Below are 19874 nucleotides of genomic sequence, written 5' to 3'. Positions count from 1 at the left end.
AGTAAGTGTTAAGTGTCTGAAGTTGGTTCTCCTGACTCCAGGGGTCAGTGCTCTATTCACTACGCCATCTAGCTGCCCCAATTCCTCTTCTTAAATGGCTTTTTTCCACTGATAAAATGATATTAGTCTCTGATGTTGACAATACCAAGGATGTTGGTTGGTAGCAAGAATTTCTTTTCTGGGTGCTCGATAACCGTGGCCATGGCCCCAACAGCAGTTGCCAGGCTATGTGTCCACTGGGGTTGCTTCCAGGGTTGTCTACAGACACTGGGCTGGAAGTATTGCTGTTTCAAAGGCTCTTGGATCCAGGACCCTGACCTGTCTCCATCAGGGTCACAGGGGAAATGTGGTTAAGATGGTTGTGGTGGTTCAACTCGTCTGGCACTTGGTGCTTCCTGTCTCTCTTTCTCTCAGGGTGTCTTGTTGCATCATATTTCAGAAATATAGCCAAATGTAAAAAACAAATTTGCATTTGATAATCTAAAGGACAATAAATACTAGAGGGAGAACTCTTTATGTAATAAAAATTACTGGGGGAATTGACCAGAATGTTTTAAGGTTGTAGCTTGTCCTTCATTCTTGAAGAGGACCATGACATCAGGGAGACAATGACATGACTTGCAGTTGACTTTGATTTAAGCAAACGAGGGCTGTATAAGGTCATCAGCCTCACTTTTTCCCCCAGAGATATCTGGGTCCAGTGGTCAGATATCTATCAGGACAACTGGAGATAACCTTGGCCCTTTTAAGCCAAGGTCCTTTCAAGTTCCCACTTTGAGTAAGTTTAAGGCTTGGTCTTTGAGAAAGAAATCTAGCCTGTAAACCCCAAGGAAACTAAGTAGCTGTCCACCATCAAAATTTCCTTCCTTTGGGCAGAATGGGAAGAGGAAAGGGGAAGGGAAGGAATGGGAGGAGAGGGAAGGGAAGGAGAGGGGAGGGGAGGAAAGATGAAGGGAGAAGAGGGGAAGGGAGGGGAGGAGAATGAGCTGAGTTGTTCAACTGTAACTGATCAGTTGGGTCCCCCATTCAGGCAGCTTGGACTACTCATAGGCTTACTACTCATAATCCTAGATCACCATCTTTTCAATCACTTAGGCTCATGATGTAGGAGTCATCCCTGACTTCTCACTCTCTCTCTCACTCCCATATACAATCAATTGCCTAGTTCTGTATACTCTGTCTTAATAACATCTCCTGTATGTGGCCTATATTTCCTCTGATGCTGCCACCACCATGATTCAGGTCCTCATCACTTCACACCTGAACTAGTGAAATACTGCTGGGTTGATTATCCTTGCCTTCACTCTCCCCATTCCAGCCCACCTTCTACTCGCCTGTCAAATTGACCTTCCTAGAGCCCGTATTACTTCTGCCCGTATTACTTCCTCTATTCAATAAACTCCAGTGGCTCCAGGACCAAATATGTAAAATTCTCTGTATGGCTTTTAAAGCCCTTCATAACTTGGCCCCTTTCTACCTTCCCAGTCTTTACTCTCTTCTACATACTCTGTGGTCCAATGACACCAGCGACCTTGCCCTTCCTTGAAGACAATCCATGTCCTCATTCTGTGACTTTTCATTGTCTGTCCCCCAGGACTGGAATTGTCTCTCCTTATTTCCACATCCTAGCTTCCCTGGCTTCCTTCAAGTCCAGTCAAATCCCATCTTCTATGATAAGCCTCTCCCAATCCACCTTAGACAAATGCTAGTAGCCTTCCTTCTGTGACTAACTCCATTTTACCCTCTATGTCTCTTGTTTGTACATAGTACATATTGTCTACCCTATTAGACTGTGAACTCTCACCCCTTCATTTTACAGAAGAGAGGGGTTAGTTACAACCCAGGAGGTTAAGTTAAGCAATTTGTCCAAGACCAAACAGTGGCAGAGATGGGGTAGGAAATCTGAGTCCAAATCCAGTGCTCTCTCTACCATATGTTGCTGCTCTCTTCTATCTAGCATGTAAATATTTTTGCTAGTCAGATCAAGAGATTATAGTTCCCATCATCCTTCTTTGAGAAACTAAAGCACTTCAACCCATTCCCCACTGCATGTCCTAATTACTCAGGTCCCTATGCATAGTTAGAACAAACATTAAAGAGGATGGAGAAAAAACATATAATATAAGGGAAGGAATTCCTCTTCTTTTCTTACCTTTCCAGTCTTCCATGTACATGACTCTTGAGATCCACCCATAATGACCTTGCAATTCTGCATACAGCCCATCCACCCTTTCTATACTTTTCCACACTCCCTCTCCCTTCCTTCATATCTCAGAATATTTGCTTTCCTTCAAAACTCAGCTCATGAACCACCTTTAAACATGAAGTCACTGGTATACTACTCACCCCTCCAAAAAACCAGAACTACCTAGTATTCATTTTGTATCACCCTAGAAACTGACTCAACCCTCTGACTACTTCTCATATTAGAAGTCCCTCCCAGGGGCAGCCGGGTAGCACAGCCAGTAAAAGCACCGGCCCAAGAGTCGGAGTAACCTGGGATCGAATCTGGGCTCAGATACTTAGCACCACACCCAGAAACACCTGACTGTGTAACCTTGAGCAAGTTACTTAATGCCAATTGCCTAAAAAAAAAAAAAAGTACCCTCCCTCTCCTGATTGGCTGTTTCCTCCCAGAACTATCCACTTTAAGGAAGCCCAAGTCTACCATACTTGCTTTCCTCCTCAGGTTGCCCTGGTGATTCACCAGACTTTCCCTTCAATGCTCTTACTCTAGGTATCTTTCTCTCCCCTCACTTTTTCCTGTTTTCCCTCAAGTGTTGTCTTCTCCCATTAGAATGCAAGGTCCAAGAGGGTGAGAATTGTCTTTCTGCTTATATTTGCAGAGTGACTAACATATAGTAACTGTTTAATTCATGCTTGTTGATACAATATTCTAGATACATTCCTGTGTACATGTTGTTGCCCCCAGTAGAACATAAGATCTTTCTTAGGGAGTCAAGAGGTGCATTGTTTCGCTTTTTTTGTCTTTATCCCAACAATGCTTCATGATAGCATTGTAAGATTTAGGGGTGGAAAAGACTTCGGACATCATCCATTCCAACAACTTCATTTCATACATGAGCAAACTAGAACCAAGAAAGGATACAATTCTTTCCCAAAGTCACGCCGGCAGTGTGTTTAAGAGCTAGGATATGAATCTAGGTTTTCTGAGTCTGCATCCAGTGTTCTTTTTATTATTTCAGATTGTTTCTTTCTATATGTCTATAGCTGTACTTCTCCAAATGGCCGTATTATTCAAAACTCAGCTCAGTCTTTTCTGTGAAGTCTCCCCCAACTGTTTCATTCTTTACCAAGCTCTGTTTCTGACAACCTTGTAACCAACTGATAGCTTTCTAAATGGAACTAGAGCTGGGAGGGGGAGGAGGGAATTTGGGGGGAAAGTAGGGGTTTATAAGGCAAACGTTTTCACACAAATATGCACTGATTTTTAGTCTTTTAATCATCTTATGTGTCTAGTTTATCTGTCCAATGAGATCAGAAGCTCTATGAGGCCACAGATAGATAATATTTAGTTCCCCACAGTATCAACACAGTGTTAAGAATAGGCACATAGTGGGGCCACTAGGTGGTGCAGTGAGTAAGAGCGCTGGCCCGGAGTCAGGAGGACCCGTGATTGGTTCCAGCCTCAGATACTTAACACCCACAAAAAATAACTAGCCGTGTAACCTTGGGCAAGTTGCTTAACCCCAATTGCTTTAAAAAAAAAAATAGGCACATAGTAGCTAGTCTATGATCGATAGAATCTATTTAAATTGAATTGAATTGTGTTTGAAGTACCTTCAATCCATCTCCTTTCATAAGCAAAAAAATTTTTTTTTGAAATGTTAAGATTTAAAGGAAATAGTATGTGCCTCTTTACTAACAGGCAAACAAAATTAGAATATACATATGCATATATATGTAATACATATATACATTTGTTCTCATTACTTCTAAACTAGCTTAGTAAAATTCATGCACATTAAAAAAAAATGTGAACCATGAAATAAATTACACATTTGGTTTATAAGAAGTCTCTGAATAAGGTTCTTGTGCCTGGAAAGCAGCAAAATGTGGCACATTGTTCACAGGGGGAAATGTATTTAAGATAGAGTACTATGTTTGAGAGTGACTTGAGAGCAGCTGAATGGTCTCTTTTGTATTATGTTATATTTGTGTTAGGAAAGTGAATGGAAGAAATTTTTAGCTTTGAAGGTTTTTCCCCCAAATACCAAGAGTATAAATGAGAAAACAGGCCCATGGTCTTTGTAAAACATTTTTATTAACTATAATGTTTTGACCCATCCAAACTTCCTTATTTCCCTAATTTTCTGCCTTCCCCTCCAACCTCTGATACAATTCTTCTCTTCAGTCAACACTTTCTTCACTTCCCTCATTCCTGTCTTTTTTTTCTACACACACACACACACACACACACAAAGCCTCAGTTGTTTTTAGGAATACCTCGTATTCAAAGCATGAAACTACCTCCCTTGAGAGGGTCACTGATGGTGATTCTGCTAATCCACCAACCCAATGAGCTAGTTGCCCTCCATAAAGCAAGACAAAGCAAAGGATTTTTTTTCCTCTCTGCCTCTCCCCTCTCCCCCAAATAGCCAAGAAAACAAGTGAAGAGAAGCAAACAATAGAAATGGAAAAACAGAACAAAAATGAAAAATACTGCCCCCTAAAATCTCAGAGAAAATAGGAGGAAAGTGTTTTTTCCCCTAGAATAATGCTGAAAGAAAGAGAGACCATGTCACAACACATGTGAAATCTGACTCCCATCATTACCTATGTTTGGATAAGGGTCTCACTTTGAGGATTTCTGACTCAAAATCTCACATGGGATAAATCCTTCACTTAGAGTGGCTCTGTTTCTTATTTAAAACAGTAAGTCTTCCATAGCTCCACAAGTCAGCTAAGTCACATGATAGGGAAAGAGATGGAGAATCTTAACCTAAAAGCAATGGGGATGTTGCCAATTTTTACCATTTGGGATATTAACAAGTTTAACATGGCTCAGCAACTATCCTAAGTGTTACATCAACTATTATGACACAAACCAAGGGTGTTGAAATGTAAAGATGTGTGTTTTCTGAGAGGAAATGGGTGACAATTTGAAGGGTTGATTTTTTAACATGAAGAATAAATATGTAAGAATTCAGAACAGATTCTCAACCAACATTTATGTATAATAAATTTCATGGCTAAAAGAGTTTTTGTACTTTTACAATTCTCTTTCAGGGAACTAATTTGGATTCATTTTTTTTTTTCCAAAAACGTAGGAAATGCCAGTGTTTTGAAAGAAAAAAATACACATAGGGATATGCTAAGAAGGTTTTACAAGCAAAAGATATTTTTTCTTATTCATCAGAGGTGATCCTTTGATTATAATATCATGTGAGTTATGAATCAGGGAACACTGAAATATATGTTCATCAAAGGTGCTTGCCATTGTCATAGAGGATGTCCAGCACAAAGTTCAAAGGGAAGAGACTTCCTTTTTTTAATGAGATCCTTCAAGGTGCTCCTGTTTGAGCTGATTTCCTCAAGCTCCAGAAATCTGCAAAACCTCCTAAATGAGATTCACAGTCACTCAAAGGAGTCCAGTCTAACTATCTACACGAAAAAAGCTAAATGGATGAAGAATGTCTATTGTCCAGAATAGTGGTGTCCAATTGGGTGGGGGGAAGGGAACAGAGGGAGGGATGGGCATATGTTTCCTGGCAACAGTGTGTAGGACAGACTGGAGTGAGGATGAGGTAGGAAGACTAATTAGAAGGCTGTTTTAATAAACTACAGGAGAGGTGATGAAAGCCTGGACTAAGGTGCTAGTTGTGTGAGCAGAGAGAAGAGCTCAGATATGAGAGATTCTGTGAAGGTAGAAATGACAAGATTTTGGCCACTGATTATATATTTGGGGGAAGGAGAATGAGGAGTTCAGGATCATGTCATGGTTACATTGTGGGAGACTGCAACTATGATGGTGACTTTGGTAGAAATTGGGAAGTTTAGAAAAAGTTAAGGTTTTAGGAAGAAAGAAAATTAATTCGGTTTTAGACATGAATAGTGCAAGATGTCTCCAGGCCATTCAATTTTTAATGTCTAATAGGCATTTAGTGACATGGTATCGAAGCTTAGGGGAGAAACTGGGTCTGGAAATACACAGACCAAGGAGTCATCTAAATAGAGCACCAGCCCTGGAGTCAGGAGGATCTGGGTTCAGACCAGTGTCAAACACACACACACACACACACACACACACACACACACACACACTAGCCGTGTGACCTTGGGCAAGTCACTTAACCCCAATTGCCCTGCAAAAAAAAAATTAGAGAACATAGGTAGACATACAGGAGCTGATGAGGTTACCAAGAAAGCATTTTTGAGGTCAAAAACAAGAGGACTAAGGTGAGAACCTTGGGAAACACCCACAGTTACAGGCCATGATATGGATGGTGAGCCCTCAAAGGAAACTGAGAAGAAGCAGACAGGGAGGAGAACCAGAGAGGAGAAAGTATCCAGGAGGAGAGGGTCATTAACTGTATCAAATGCAACAGACAAGTCAAGAAGAATAAGGACTGGGGAAAAAAAGCTATCAAATTTAGTCAGTAAAATAGAAAAGAGTCATAGAGGATGAAAAAAAATATGAATGAATTGAAATCAGCATTACCAGAGGGAATAATTGTTAAGATCACAGAACCATGTAAGTTTCAGAGTAACTCAAAAATCTTTTTAAATGAAAATAATTTAGATCAGTATTGTTTCTTTATCTTTCTTAAAGCTTGCTCAGCAGAAGACAAGTGCATCCAGAACTGATTTATGGGATCTGAGGTATATTTCGTCAACTTGGACAAATAACTTCTTGATAAATTTCACAATCAGTAAGAAAGTCAAGAACATTCTCTAAATGGGTTTGAATCAGAGACTCCTTCATGCCCACCTATGGTGCTCTGTAAAGGGTGCTTTGTCCTTTCAAGAACTGAAGGATCTCAGCATCAAAAGGACCCTTAGGAGTCATCTTCTCTACAAGAACATCCTATCCACAACATTACCTAACAGAGTCACAAAGCTTCTTCATGAACATTTTCAGTGATGGGTAACATACTTCATCATGTAAGAAACTCACTGTCTCACTTAGGGAAGGAACATGGTGGCCCCAGTGGAGAGAGCAATGCCCCTGAACAGGGGAAGATCTACATTCAAATCACCTCAGATATTTACTATCTGTAGGACCTTGGACGAGACACTTTAACTTCCATAGAATCCAGTTTCATCCTCTGTAAAATGAATGGGCTGGACCAGAGGGCCTTTGAGGTCCTTTCTAGTTCTAGATATAGGATCCTAGGTAGACCATTCTTCTTCTGTACATTCCTAATTATTCTAAAGTTCTTCATATGGAGCTTAAATTTCCTTTCCTGTAAATTCTTCCCATTTGTGCAACTTGTTTTTTGGAGTCCACAAAACCAAAACTAATCCCTCTTCCACAGAAATAGTTATCTAAGTATCTGAAGGCAGTTTCCAAATCTCTCTACAATTCCCTCTTTTCCAAACTAAGCATCCGCAGTTCCCTCATCTAGTCATCATATGATAATGGTTTTGAGTCTCTCCCTATCCCATTCACCCTCTTTCTCATTACATGACGCTGGATCTCATCAATGTGCTTCTTAAAATGTGATTGTCAAAACTGAATGCAACAATCCAGTTATGGCATGACTAGCCCAAAGGTCAGTGGAATTATCATCTTTCATACACTAGATAAACAGCTTCTATTAATGGTAGCTAAAATAAACATCCACTACTTTGCAAATCACATCACACTGTTGCCTCGTACTGAGCTTGGAGTCAATTAAACCTCTACCTCTTTTTGAAAGCACAACCACATCTCCCTTGTTCTGTTCTTCTGTCTGTTTTTAACCTAAAGACGAGACATTACATTTGTTACTCTTTAATTTGATGTTGCCATATGCAATTTGTATTTTCAAACTGTGGAAATCCTCTCAGATAAAAGTTTAACTTATCCAGTATAACCTTCCAAGTTATGTGTCATCTGCAAATTTGATCATCATGTCCTCAGGGATATGTTGATACAAATGTTTAACAGGATGGAGATGAGAAGAGACTTAAGGCGTATGACCTTACAGGACTTCCTCTAGGTTGCCCTAATTCATAAATTAACATTCTTTGGGTTTGATTGTTCAACAGTCTACAAATCCACCTAACTGTTTTATCGTGGTCTGAAAAACACATATATTTGGTACACATACCTAGGAGTATGCTGGTATTTAACATTCAGTTCTCAAAAAAAAAACCCAAAGTATACACAATACAATTTCAAATTTAATCTGTATTATTAATATTTCCTCCATCAACTTCTGAAGTCTAGAAAATTAAGAAAAAATAAATCAAGCCCTGATTTGTAGCATTTGCCAGTTTCCAAGGCAATTTTACAATCAGGTCTGGTGAGAAGCCAGGACAAGCCTGTCTGTGCACATGTCAATGTGTATTCTCACCTAGAAATCCATAGTTAAGTACTCTGATGACCTTTGGAAAATCAGAAGTTTGACAACTTAGTAATTTTATAATGATTCACAAAATTCCAAATTATTTCTATTTTCTAAAGAAGAAAATATTTCCTCTTAAGACAATGTGAGGTTACTGCACACTGTGAAGTGACTACAGGCCATTGGGTTTAACAGAGTTACCTGTGGATCCCCATTGTTCAAAAGCAGTGCTTGTACCCTTTTACTTACTTGAATAAAGGTGTCCCGCAAACAACACATTTGTACATTCCGTGATCTTTATGACTTGTATATTTTCCTTCAAAGGCACTAAGAAACAAACAAACAAAAAGAATTTGAAGGACAAATAAGGTAACATCTTTTTCATAACGTTATGAAGCTGGAACAACTTTCCCTAGTGAGACTCTTTCAAAATCCATGAGGAACAACTCATCCCAAAATGAAAAACATAAAAACTGGAGTTTTCCCAAATTTATTTTAATTTTTCTGTAGCAGGGAACAGGCAGAGAAACACATCAAAAGAACATAGGTTTGGAGTCAAATTCTTTAATTAAATAATTCACAGAAAGAGTCTTTTCCTTTCAAAAAATGGTCATTTCTTTTCATGGCTATACTTGGGATTGATCATTGTCTTACTCAACCAAGGGTAAGTTTTTGGAGTCTCTGAAGTGTCCCTTCCAGGAGTAACTGTCAGAAAACAAAGATGAGGCCAAGACTCCAAGTTGGAGGAGCCTTATTTTTTGGTTTGAGGAGGAATATTGCAGCTTTAAGGGAATATTTTAACAATCTTAAAGGGTAGGAGGTCATTCAGTTAATACAAATCAGCTGTGCTAGCCCAACAAAAAGTCTATGTGTGCTACAGCTTGTTTTTATTATACTTTCACCCTCTTTATGAGGTCCAATTTTTTTATAAACAGAATTTTTAAGAATGACCTAATCTCTGGTTGTTTGTGGGCATTAAATCATTTGCTAGTCGTGTACACAACAGTCATGATTTGGGTAGAACTCCTAAGCTGAGACCAAGGTCCACTGCCAGCTAATTTGGGTGGCAGAATGGACTTTGCCAGAGATTCAACATTTGGTCAATTCAGTAAATAGTATATACTGTGACAGGAAGAGAGTTGTTGCCTATTAACGAGTACCCCATGTGTGGTAAAGAGCCCTTTCAGGTTTTGAATGGAAACAAGCAGTTACATCATTAATAAATCCGGATCAGAGGTAAGTTAGGGCCTTGTGCCAAGCTCCATGGTATAAATTAGACAACAAAATGGTTAGACCTTGGCAAGTTTACCTTTGAGCTGGAATCAGCTGAGAGAGACCTTATTCACTAAAAACAGTCTTGAAAGGGAACACACTCTTTTTTTCAGGATGTAGGGCGAATTTCCAAAGACTAAAGCCATGTGAGGGCAGTTATTGAAAATTTTTGACATTCCAACCACAAATGAGCCAATAAATACTTTCTCCACATGTGCTTCAAAAAGAAATTGGAGTGGGGTGGAAAGGAACTAAATTATGCTACTTTCTTTTTGCAGCCAAAATGTCTATACTTACAATGGCCACCTTCAAAATGTCATCATCCTGGTGCAGGGCTGCTGCTTTTACTTAACGTGATGCTTTCCTCTCTCTCTCTACCACCACCCCCACCCCAATCTACCTAAATCACTCTGACTTACATGCATCTCATAGTAAATGAAAGGCAAGTCTTTAACAAAAGTGTTGTGACTTTAGGAGGGAGATGTAGTAGCATTCATTAGCCAAGGAGGGGGGGTGGGAAATAAATAAAACAGACCGCAGACTTTTCCAGCATAATTTCTACCTTTTCAATGATATTAATGGGTAAAGGTTAGCTAATGTGAAGAATTCTTGAAAACGGTCAGTGAAGAAGACAAGGAAATGAGGCGTTATGGGGTGGGGGGAGGGAGCAGGGAGAGGGGTTCTATAGGCTCACCTCTCCGTTCCTTTCTCCTGAGTGACATGGTACTGCAGGGGTGTCAGTCGCTTCCTCAATTCCTGCTGGGAAAAGACCACCTTACAGTTCTTTCTATCCCTACATGACCCTAGAAAAAAGAAAGGATATGGGAGAAGGAGCTTTTTTAGGTTAAATCCTGAATAATTGCTTTGGCCGGTGGCCACAGCAAAGCTTCTGCATTCACTTGTCAATGACCAGAGCGGTCCCTAATGCACGAGAATGGTTCAGCTGAACAGCCCTTGATTATTTCAGCAAGTCCGAGTTTTTAAAAGAATGCTACTCAAAAGCCAGGTGATTCCACTGGACCAAGGACAAACTGCTTCGGCCAAAGCCTACTGGATGGGACACCAGATTTTTTGGAGATAACTACTATTCATTTGATGGCAGCAACTATCTTCTCAAACCCCTCCCCCCACACTCCATTAAAAAAAAACACACACTTGAAAATGTTTTTTAACAAACTGTACATACAGGGTAATGGGCATATGGTCATAGATCGGGCATTGGCAAATTGTGACTTCCCTCAGGTGTCTCTGTCACACATAGCTGATACCAGGGATAGGATCTGAACCCAAGTCTTCTGATTCCTAAGCCAGTGTTCTTTCCATTGTACAATGACTGCCTAGCAAATTAAACCTCCCACCTGGCAAGCAGAGATTTTACAACCTTGCAGTATGGCTTAAAATTGAAAATTATTAAATTTCTACTCTGAGCAATTTAACTATCCCCATATTGTTGGAGGGTTCTCTTTATGCCTACAGATATATTTTACGTTTACTACCAGGTTATTGTTCTCAGTCATTCTATACAGTCCCTACAACAGGTTATACAGACTTTGAAAACAAATGTGTAAGAGATCTCTTTGAATGGACAGAGCAAGATAGAAATCATCAAGGGCCTATACAAAAGTTATTTAGCACCTATGTCCCAGGGTTGTTGTGAGGCTAAAATGAGATATTTGTAAGGTACTTAGTATAGTACCTGATGAATAATAGGTGTTTAATAACTGCTTATTTAAAAAAAATAATTATCCAGCTTCTAGAAAAACCAAAGAAAGTGCTAGGGAGAAAAGAGGAGAGCAAGAAGCATAAAGGGCACTCTTTCTTCAAAAGTCTATCATTTCCCTTTGCAACTATATCTAGAACAGAGATCCTTAGCCTAGGGTCAGTGAACTTTTTTTTTAATATATTTTAATGACGATTTCAATATGACTGGTTTCCCTTGCAATCCTATTTTTTTTATATTATACATTTTAAAATATCATCCTAAGAACAGGTTGATAAGCTTCACCATGGCACAAAGAAAGGGTAAGAATCCCCAATCTAGAGAGATTAAAATGCATTTGAATGCTGAAATAATTTTATATGGACATAATCATAATGGCAGCTTTTATTTCAACTCATATGGTCTGTGATAAAATGTTCAGACAACATCTCTTTATGTGCCTTATTTTATTTAATCTGTACACATGATGGAAAAGAAATGCAATTCCAATACAGCACAACAATTACTCTCTACAAAGAAATTGTTTTTCTTTGCCATCCATCACAATGGAGAGATTCTTGCAGATGGTCTAAAATGTAAAAAAAATAAAATTTTTTGGTTTTTAAGTTACTGAAAGTTAACTTAAGTGTCCTAATTATTATTTCACTCAGTTTCTTTTGTGATAGAAAGAACTATGAGTTAAAAAAAATAATGCTTAGTTTCTTACTTTGCAAAGCATCTTATTTCACAGCATGTGGGCCCAATGAAACAAACCCGTGAAAAATTAGCTAACTGCTCCCCCCCATTGATGGCATAAATAGAGCACCACCATCCACAGCCAAAGCAATAAAAATACAGTGACTAATTCAACTGTCTGAAAAATATACATGTGAATGGAGAAAAATACCAAGCAAAAACTCCATATACACACTTTGGAACGTACCCTGCAGGCTCTCAAAGTTGGACCTCCATTGACCTCCCAAAAGAAGCCAATGTTGGTAACCATACACAAATTTAGCAAGCCCATCTTCACTGCCATTTTGGTTTAGTACCTCCCATCACAAGATACCAAAATATTTGTCTTTATAAGTACACCACATGAGTAAACTATTTGAATTATCTAAGAGATAAACAGCTACATTCTCTCCCTCTCATCCCCACCCCAGAATTAATCAATCCATCAAGCTGAATTTATTACATCTTATTACTTTCTGTGACTTGCTGAACACTATTAAAGGAACTTGAGTTTCCCTGTTGCAGGCTTAAAGGTCGCTGTATAACTGTATTTTTATTTTTAGTCAAAAGTGTCCTGTCTTTGTTCATTTTGTCAAAGAAATTCATTTTTCAAATTTAAGATGACAAAATGCCTTGTTTAAAATTACTCTTTTCTAATGACTCAGGTAATTAAAATTTGTACAATTCAATTAAACAATTCTGTCTAAAATATTTTTGTTGTTAATATATGTTCATTCATATAAAAAGACCAATTGTGTTCCCAAAGTTGAGGGAACCAAGCTACCCATCTGTATGTCATTTAGTAGAAGAGAAGCAACTGCAGGTTTAAATTACATGGTATTGGATTGCAATTTCCTAACATTGGATGCTTTTCTGCTTTTTTACCTTGAGTCATTACTAAGGAGTGTTCATAAAAAGTAGCTTAAAGCACAGATGCTTGCAAATCATTTAGGCAAAGATGTTTCTTTCTTTTTTTTTTTTTAGAAAAAGAATAATACTGTTGGTCACTATTGACTAACCATGTCAAGTATTTCTAAGAGAAAAAAAGGTAAAATTGAAAACATCTGATTGAAGTAAATAATGCAAACATAAAAAGCTTTTCTAGCGAATGAAGGGTATTGAAGCGACTTTATTTCATAGATTAGAAATTACTTTTGATCTAAACATTCTTAAAAACAGATTGTTTTCCACTATGAACCATCTCATTAACTGTGCCACAGAGCCCTCATTTTAATGGCAAGCTCTGAAAGTGCTGCTGTACTCCTTTGTTAACCTCAATCTTTTTGGGGAGGGGATAAAGATTTCATTCCAGGTTTCTTTGTTTGTCTTTCAAGAACCACTAAAGCAGTATTCACACAAATTTTGTAGGAATGCGCCCTGTGTCATAGCCTACAAATTATTTGGTTTTGGTGCACTGAAAGGTCACCTTCCAAATTAGTGAAATTTTCCTACATCCTGGCTTTTCAACTTTAAATATAAATATTGTTTCCTAACTGTAAGTGAGTTTTGTTCTCCAAGAAGTTCTATTGTTTATTTAAAGTTGTCAACTTTTTGTAGGTTTTTATTCTTTGGTAATGCTGTTTCCTAAAGTAACAGACGTTTTAAGGTATATTTAGCAATGAAAGGAAGTGAGAAATTATTTTCATATTCTTATACCAGACAACTCAGAGATGACTCTATATTAATCAATTCTCAAAAGCACATCTTATTATTAATAACTTCCTGGGCAGTAACTAACTTCAGTAACTTTTACAGATCACTATCAAAAATTCATCATAAACATCAACTTGATCACTTTATTGCTGGTTCTATTTTTTTCTAGACTTCCTTCTTACTGTTTTATCAAAAAAATCATGTAATGACTTTGCTAATTCTGAAAAAAGCTATCTCTTTTTTAAAAATCCCACAGCAGTTCATTCGTTGGGTGTGTCCCTTTCCTCTCCTGGTTTGGTTTTGTTTTTTAAAGTCTTTTCACTCTTACACTATGATTTGGTAATTATTCAGAGAAGCTTAGTATTTACATTGAATAAATAAATGAAAAAGCATCTGATTCATGACCTTAAAACCAGCCTAGAAATATACCCCCAAAAAGTTTTCTTACTATTTAATAGTGTACATTGCAACTCACAAATGGCTTTGCACATACATATATGTAATTTACTCTTTAATATATACCCTCTGCAGTTAATTGGTATAGAGCACATCTAACTGAGACTTGTTAGAGGGTTTTAAAAAAAAAACAACTAAAAGAATGTTCTTATAAGAAGGAAGTTTCTCCTTTATAGTGACCCAATGCAATGGACTTGAGTTTGGCATTATACCAAAACCCCAGTGTGCCTAATTAGGAGTCAATATATGCAATTTTCACAGGCAAAAAAAAAAAATATATATATATATATATATCTTTTTATTCAAACAACAATTATCAATAATAAAGTCTTGGTCAATTTACATTAAAATATACATATATTTTAAAATATATATTTTAATGTAGTAAAAAACTTTTTTTATAAATCTTGCCCAGAATAATATTCTCAAAATTAATATTTAAAGAATACACATCCTGTTAAAAACAAGTCTTAGAATATTTAAAGAACAAAGACACTACAAATAACTTGCTTACTCAATATAAAGTGCATGGTAATTTTCAATATTAAATAATGTTATGAAAATACGGAGATCAAAAAGGGAAGTAAAATCAGTGGTGATCACAGGGCATCCCAGTGAATGATCAGTTTCTCTATAGTAAATTAGCTTGTCAATCAACTGACTCTTATTTTCTCTGAATTCCTTGAGCATCTGAGTCAGTAATGAGATTCAGATAAGATTTTCATATAGTCTAGAAAATCTTCAAAACCTTCTTAATTTTATATCCATGAGGAAATCAGAGCTACTGCCTAACTTTGAGTATGCTTTGCAGTCTTATTTCTTCTATTTCAACATGAAATAACTAATTCCAATAATTAAGCATTTCCTCAAGATAATACATATGCACAGCAGACTCCTTTTTATTTTGCTGTGATCTTTAAGTTTACTAATAGCATTGTAAATGAAATTTTTAAATGTTATGCCTATGAAGTATAAGAGAGGATTTCCACTGTCCCCAACTTTTTGAAGTTTATTAATTGATCACAATATCACTCTAAAATGAACAAGTATCTGTTTCAAGCTGCATCTTCTCATATCTGAACTTTCTTAGTACTATCTAAATAAAAGGAAGAAAATAAAAGTCAAATCCAGTCCATTTTTAGAATGGAAGAATGTAAAATATATACTGTGACCTAGGATGATTTTTTTTAACATTCCAGTAATTCAAGAAAGACTACAAAAAATTCCAAGTATGGGAGTGGGGATTTGGAGGGGGGCAGCTCAGAGAGAAGTTCAATACTTGTACAAGCATGCCCAAGTCTCAGTTTGCTCTCAGAGGTAGACATATACAGGAAAAACATTCCTGAGATGGTCATGTGACCTCAAATGTCAAGATATTCTTACTTCAATATTCTGGCTTCCATGAAATTTAAGGCTCCACTACTTCTTACTGAGAACTTTAAACACAATATGACTTTTTTTTTAATCCTTAAGGAAAAAAAAAACAACAACCATTCAAATGTGCAAATGATCTATGAGAACAAGGAAATTCACATTAAATTGGATAATTCAGAATTTCTGTCTCTGGAACTTTTACCTGCCAAAGAAATCATATCAACTCATTTCTCAGTGTCTAGCACAGTACTATGCACATCCTAAATAGATTCAGGGCCAGAAGGGACTTGAGGAAAGAGACTGAGAAATAAGGGAAATCTTCCCAAGCTTGCCTAGGCAGCAATCAGAATTTTAGCCCAAATCTTCTGACTCCTAATCTAACGCTCTTTCCTAACACACAACGAATACTTAATATTAACACGATAAACACCACTGAAATGGTGTTTATTGAAATGAACAATCACTAATGAATGGCTTTTTGGGATAAAGGCATCAGTTTCACATTCATAAATAAATCAGAGCTTTTGACTAATTTTGCGAACACTCCTCAGTCTTATTTTTTCTATTTCAATATTGTGACATTTAAAAAGCTCAAGAGAGAGTTCTGGATAATTAATCATTTTATTAATAACACTAGTACTTTATTAATAAAAGTGTCAGTGACACTCTTGAATGCCAAAGACCCATCATGGTGGTGGGCTCACAGTTTATTTGCCCTTGGAAGAGTGAGTGTTCCTGAGGGTGGCAATCAACACTGATTGGTTAACAATTAATGAGAGAATGAATATTACAATGAGAAGTGAGCTCACTCCAATAAGGAGCTGATAGAGTGACATCACATCACTCTTGGACACAGAGACTACCTCTACACCCAGACCACCCCCAGCCTTGGGCAATCAAAGGTTCTACCTCCTCCCATACTTGCCTGAGTGGAACACAGTGGGCAAGAATTCACCTTAGATAAGATGGTCTAGGAGGTGTAAATTTTTGGCAGAGGTCAGTAATGTCCTTCAAAGGCTGGGCTTTGAACAAGGAAATAGGACAGGCAGAAAGCCTGGATCTCTACCATATTTGGTTATTAATAATCTCTCTCAATATGAAATACATAATTCCAATAATTATTTCCTCAAGACAATAAACATATGCACAACAGACTCCTTTTATTTTGCTGTGATCTTAAAATTTGCTAATGGCATTGTAAATGAATTTTTTGAATGCTATAAGAATGCTATATGACTTCCATTGTAATTCCCAATATTTAGAAGTTTATTAAATAATCATGCTAGCATGATTCACTTATTATTTTATTAGTTATTTATTTAACTTATTTATAAATATATAAATAATATATGATATTAATACCTATTGATAATAATATATTATATATTATCACATATTATGTAAATATATAATAATATATAGTAATAATATATAAGAATATAAGTAAATAAAATGATGATAATATTTACTTATTTATTTAAATGATAAATATTATTTATTATTCATTATTAATGAATTCATATTTAGAATTTATCTAAAATCAATAAATATCTGTTCCAAGCCACACTTTGTCAGATCAGAACTTTCTTAGACTAAATAAAGGAAATAGAAGTGAAATCCTTTGTTCAGCTCAAGGTTTCAACACTATACTGGTAGGCCACAAAGATCAACATGGAGGCCCCATGCAGGTGGAGTGTCAATGGAAGTTTTTTGATGACAATTTTACAGTACTCTTAAATGTGACTTTATAAATCTTTGACCCATCAATGCTTCTACCCAACTGAAACTTTTGCATTAGTCCTTGCCTTGTTTATTATAGTTGGAGTAAAGATGTATAGCCAGTGGCAGTAACCTCAAAGCAGCACAAAAAATGTGCTAATGTCAAGGTTGCATTCTTTTCCAACAGCATAATTTCTTTTAAGCGTGGTCTAATTTCTTTTGGGTCCTCTTTTGCAAAACACAAAGGAGATACATTCCAGAATCTCAGGAGTCAAAAATAAAAGTTTTAATTATCTACATACAAAGTAGTAGCTTTTTTTTCTTTCTCATACTTGAGAAAATTTCATCTTGATTTCTAAAAATAATCACATTCCTGGCTTTCTTACTACTCTGAATGATTTTATAGAAGGCAGTTCTATAGATGAGATTGAATTGGCATGTTCTATTAAGACTTGCACAAAAGTTCCAATTAACATCAAGGGAACAGACCATTTAAAATGCTTTGAAATTAAAAAAAAGACTAGATGTTTCCATAGTTAACAGTTGCATGAAAATCTGATTTCCATACTTGAGGGTTCATATTGATAAATTGGAAAGTAGTGCTCTAGAAAGCTGAAAAGTTCCTATATTCCTTTTAACTCCCTCACAAAATCAGGAATCTTACCTGATGAAAGTCACTTCTACTTGAATCATTCCTTTATTCTGGATTCCCTTATCCCTTGTTCACTTTAGTGAGTGCTGCATTATTTTACATGTATTTATATGTTGTATAATAACCATTCTCAAGGTGCTTCATTTGTATGTTTTTTTTCTCTTTTAAATAGTTAACAAGTATTTATTAAGCACCTACTATGTACCTGGTTCTGTGTTAAGCTCTGGGGAGAAAAAGAAAGACAAAAAGAATCCCTGCTCTCGAGGAACTTATAATCTAATGGGGAGATAAATTGTAGACTCATTGAGGGCAGAGACTATTTCATTTGAATTCCTGAATAGTACTTTAAACAGCTCTCTACACAACAGAAGTAAAAGGCAGGGTGTGGGAGTTTAGTATAATCTCATGTGTCTGTCTCAATTGATTAAAACCAGCAACAATTGCGAGTTATACAAAGACCCAGGTGATCTGAAGTGATACTTTCCCCTTTGAGGGGAGAGGAACAGGGAAAGTCCTTCAAAATAAGAAATACCCATCTCCCAAACTGCTTCTCAGTGGCATGTTTGCCATTCCAAGGAAACCAAACATTCTGGCCCCAGGGAAGTGAGTGGAGAGGTTGCCTTGAGTTAAGACCGAAAAATTGTCTCAATAATATTATCTGGATTTGAAGAGGGGGGAGTGTGGGGACTGAAAAATACAGTGAAATATTTGACAGCTCCCATTTATTAACCCAAGTATATAATTATTGCCCACAACAGGCTAGAATATATTTAAGGTTCATTCATTGATTTAATAAATATTTTTAACTGCCTATGTACAAATACTACATGGTTTAACATTTTACACTAAGAATCTTAATGGTAAAATTTCATTTGTGAGATTGTATGGAGGAAGCTTTGACCTGGGAATCAGTTCACTGGCTTCTAGTCCCAGCTCTCACACTAACTTGTTTCACCTGTCTGTGTCTCAAGGTGCTTATCTAGATAAAGTAAGGAAGGTATATTTATGTACCATGTTTTCTTAAGAGACTGATAAAGTTCACTCTGATGTGAAGCCCATTGACCAGTCTTCATTCACCTAACTGGGGACTCAAAAGAGAAGGAAAGTTAAATCCTAAAAATCTACATCATGTTATGTGTGTTTTGTATGGGGACAAGTAAATACAGCTTATCCCTTGATAAACTAATTATGAGAGCAGTATCCACACTAATTGTACACAGCAAGGTGCTGCAGTGCGTAGGGTGTTGGACCTGGAATCCAAAAGATCTGATTTCAAGTCTGGCCTCAGATACTTACTCTCCAGAGTCCCTAGGCAAGTCACTTAACCTCTGTCTGCTTCAGCTTCCTTATCTGTAAAATGGGGATAATAATACTACCTATGCCTCATAGGGGTGTTGGGAGGATAAAATGAGAAAATAATTGTAATGTGTTTTATCAACCTTAAAGAGCTATATAAATGCTATCTGTTATCATTCCCACTGTCAATCATATGATGACTACCATATTCTTTGGAATCTGATTGCAAGCACTATAATAGTATTGATTTCAGTGTTAAGGTGGATTGTAAAGCCTCCAAAACCTGGGATTTAGGACAATGTTCAAAGAAGTTTTGGTTCAAATCGTACTTTCTAACTTATAAAGCAAGATAATGAAAAGTGTGGGGTTTTCTTGGTCTTGGTTTTGGTTTTTTGGTAAAGGACTATGGTGAACAAGAAGTAACAATGAAAGAGAAAGTCATTTTATCTGTCTGATTGCTTGTGAAACTTCTGACCAAGCTAGAGTTGCCTGTTTTTAATTTTTT

General features: G+C 36.8%; 1 protein-coding gene across 2 annotated transcripts in view; it reads right to left on the bottom strand.

Annotated features, from left to right (window-relative positions):
* MSRB3 (methionine sulfoxide reductase B3) overlaps positions 1–19874 on the bottom strand; it is a 282726-nt gene that overhangs the window by 208402 nt on the left and 54450 nt on the right. For both annotated transcript variants that reach the window (XM_069080898.1, XM_069080904.1), the window contains exons 3-4: positions 10480–10588; positions 8763–8840 (exon numbers count right to left, since the gene is read on the bottom strand). In XM_069080898.1, the coding sequence (XP_068936999.1) occupies positions 8763–8840; positions 10480–10588 (187 nt within the window). The remainder of the gene's footprint in view (positions 1–8762; positions 8841–10479; positions 10589–19874) is intronic.

This window comes from Petaurus breviceps, unplaced genomic scaffold, assembly GCF_028583685.1.
Source record: "Petaurus breviceps papuanus isolate PSGF00001 unplaced genomic scaffold, PetGlider_PUasm1.0 154, whole genome shotgun sequence".
Lineage (NCBI taxonomy): Eukaryota > Metazoa > Chordata > Mammalia > Diprotodontia > Petauridae > Petaurus > Petaurus breviceps.
Note: the sequence above shows the minus strand (reverse complement) of the source record. Positions and strands in the feature narration are given on the sequence as shown.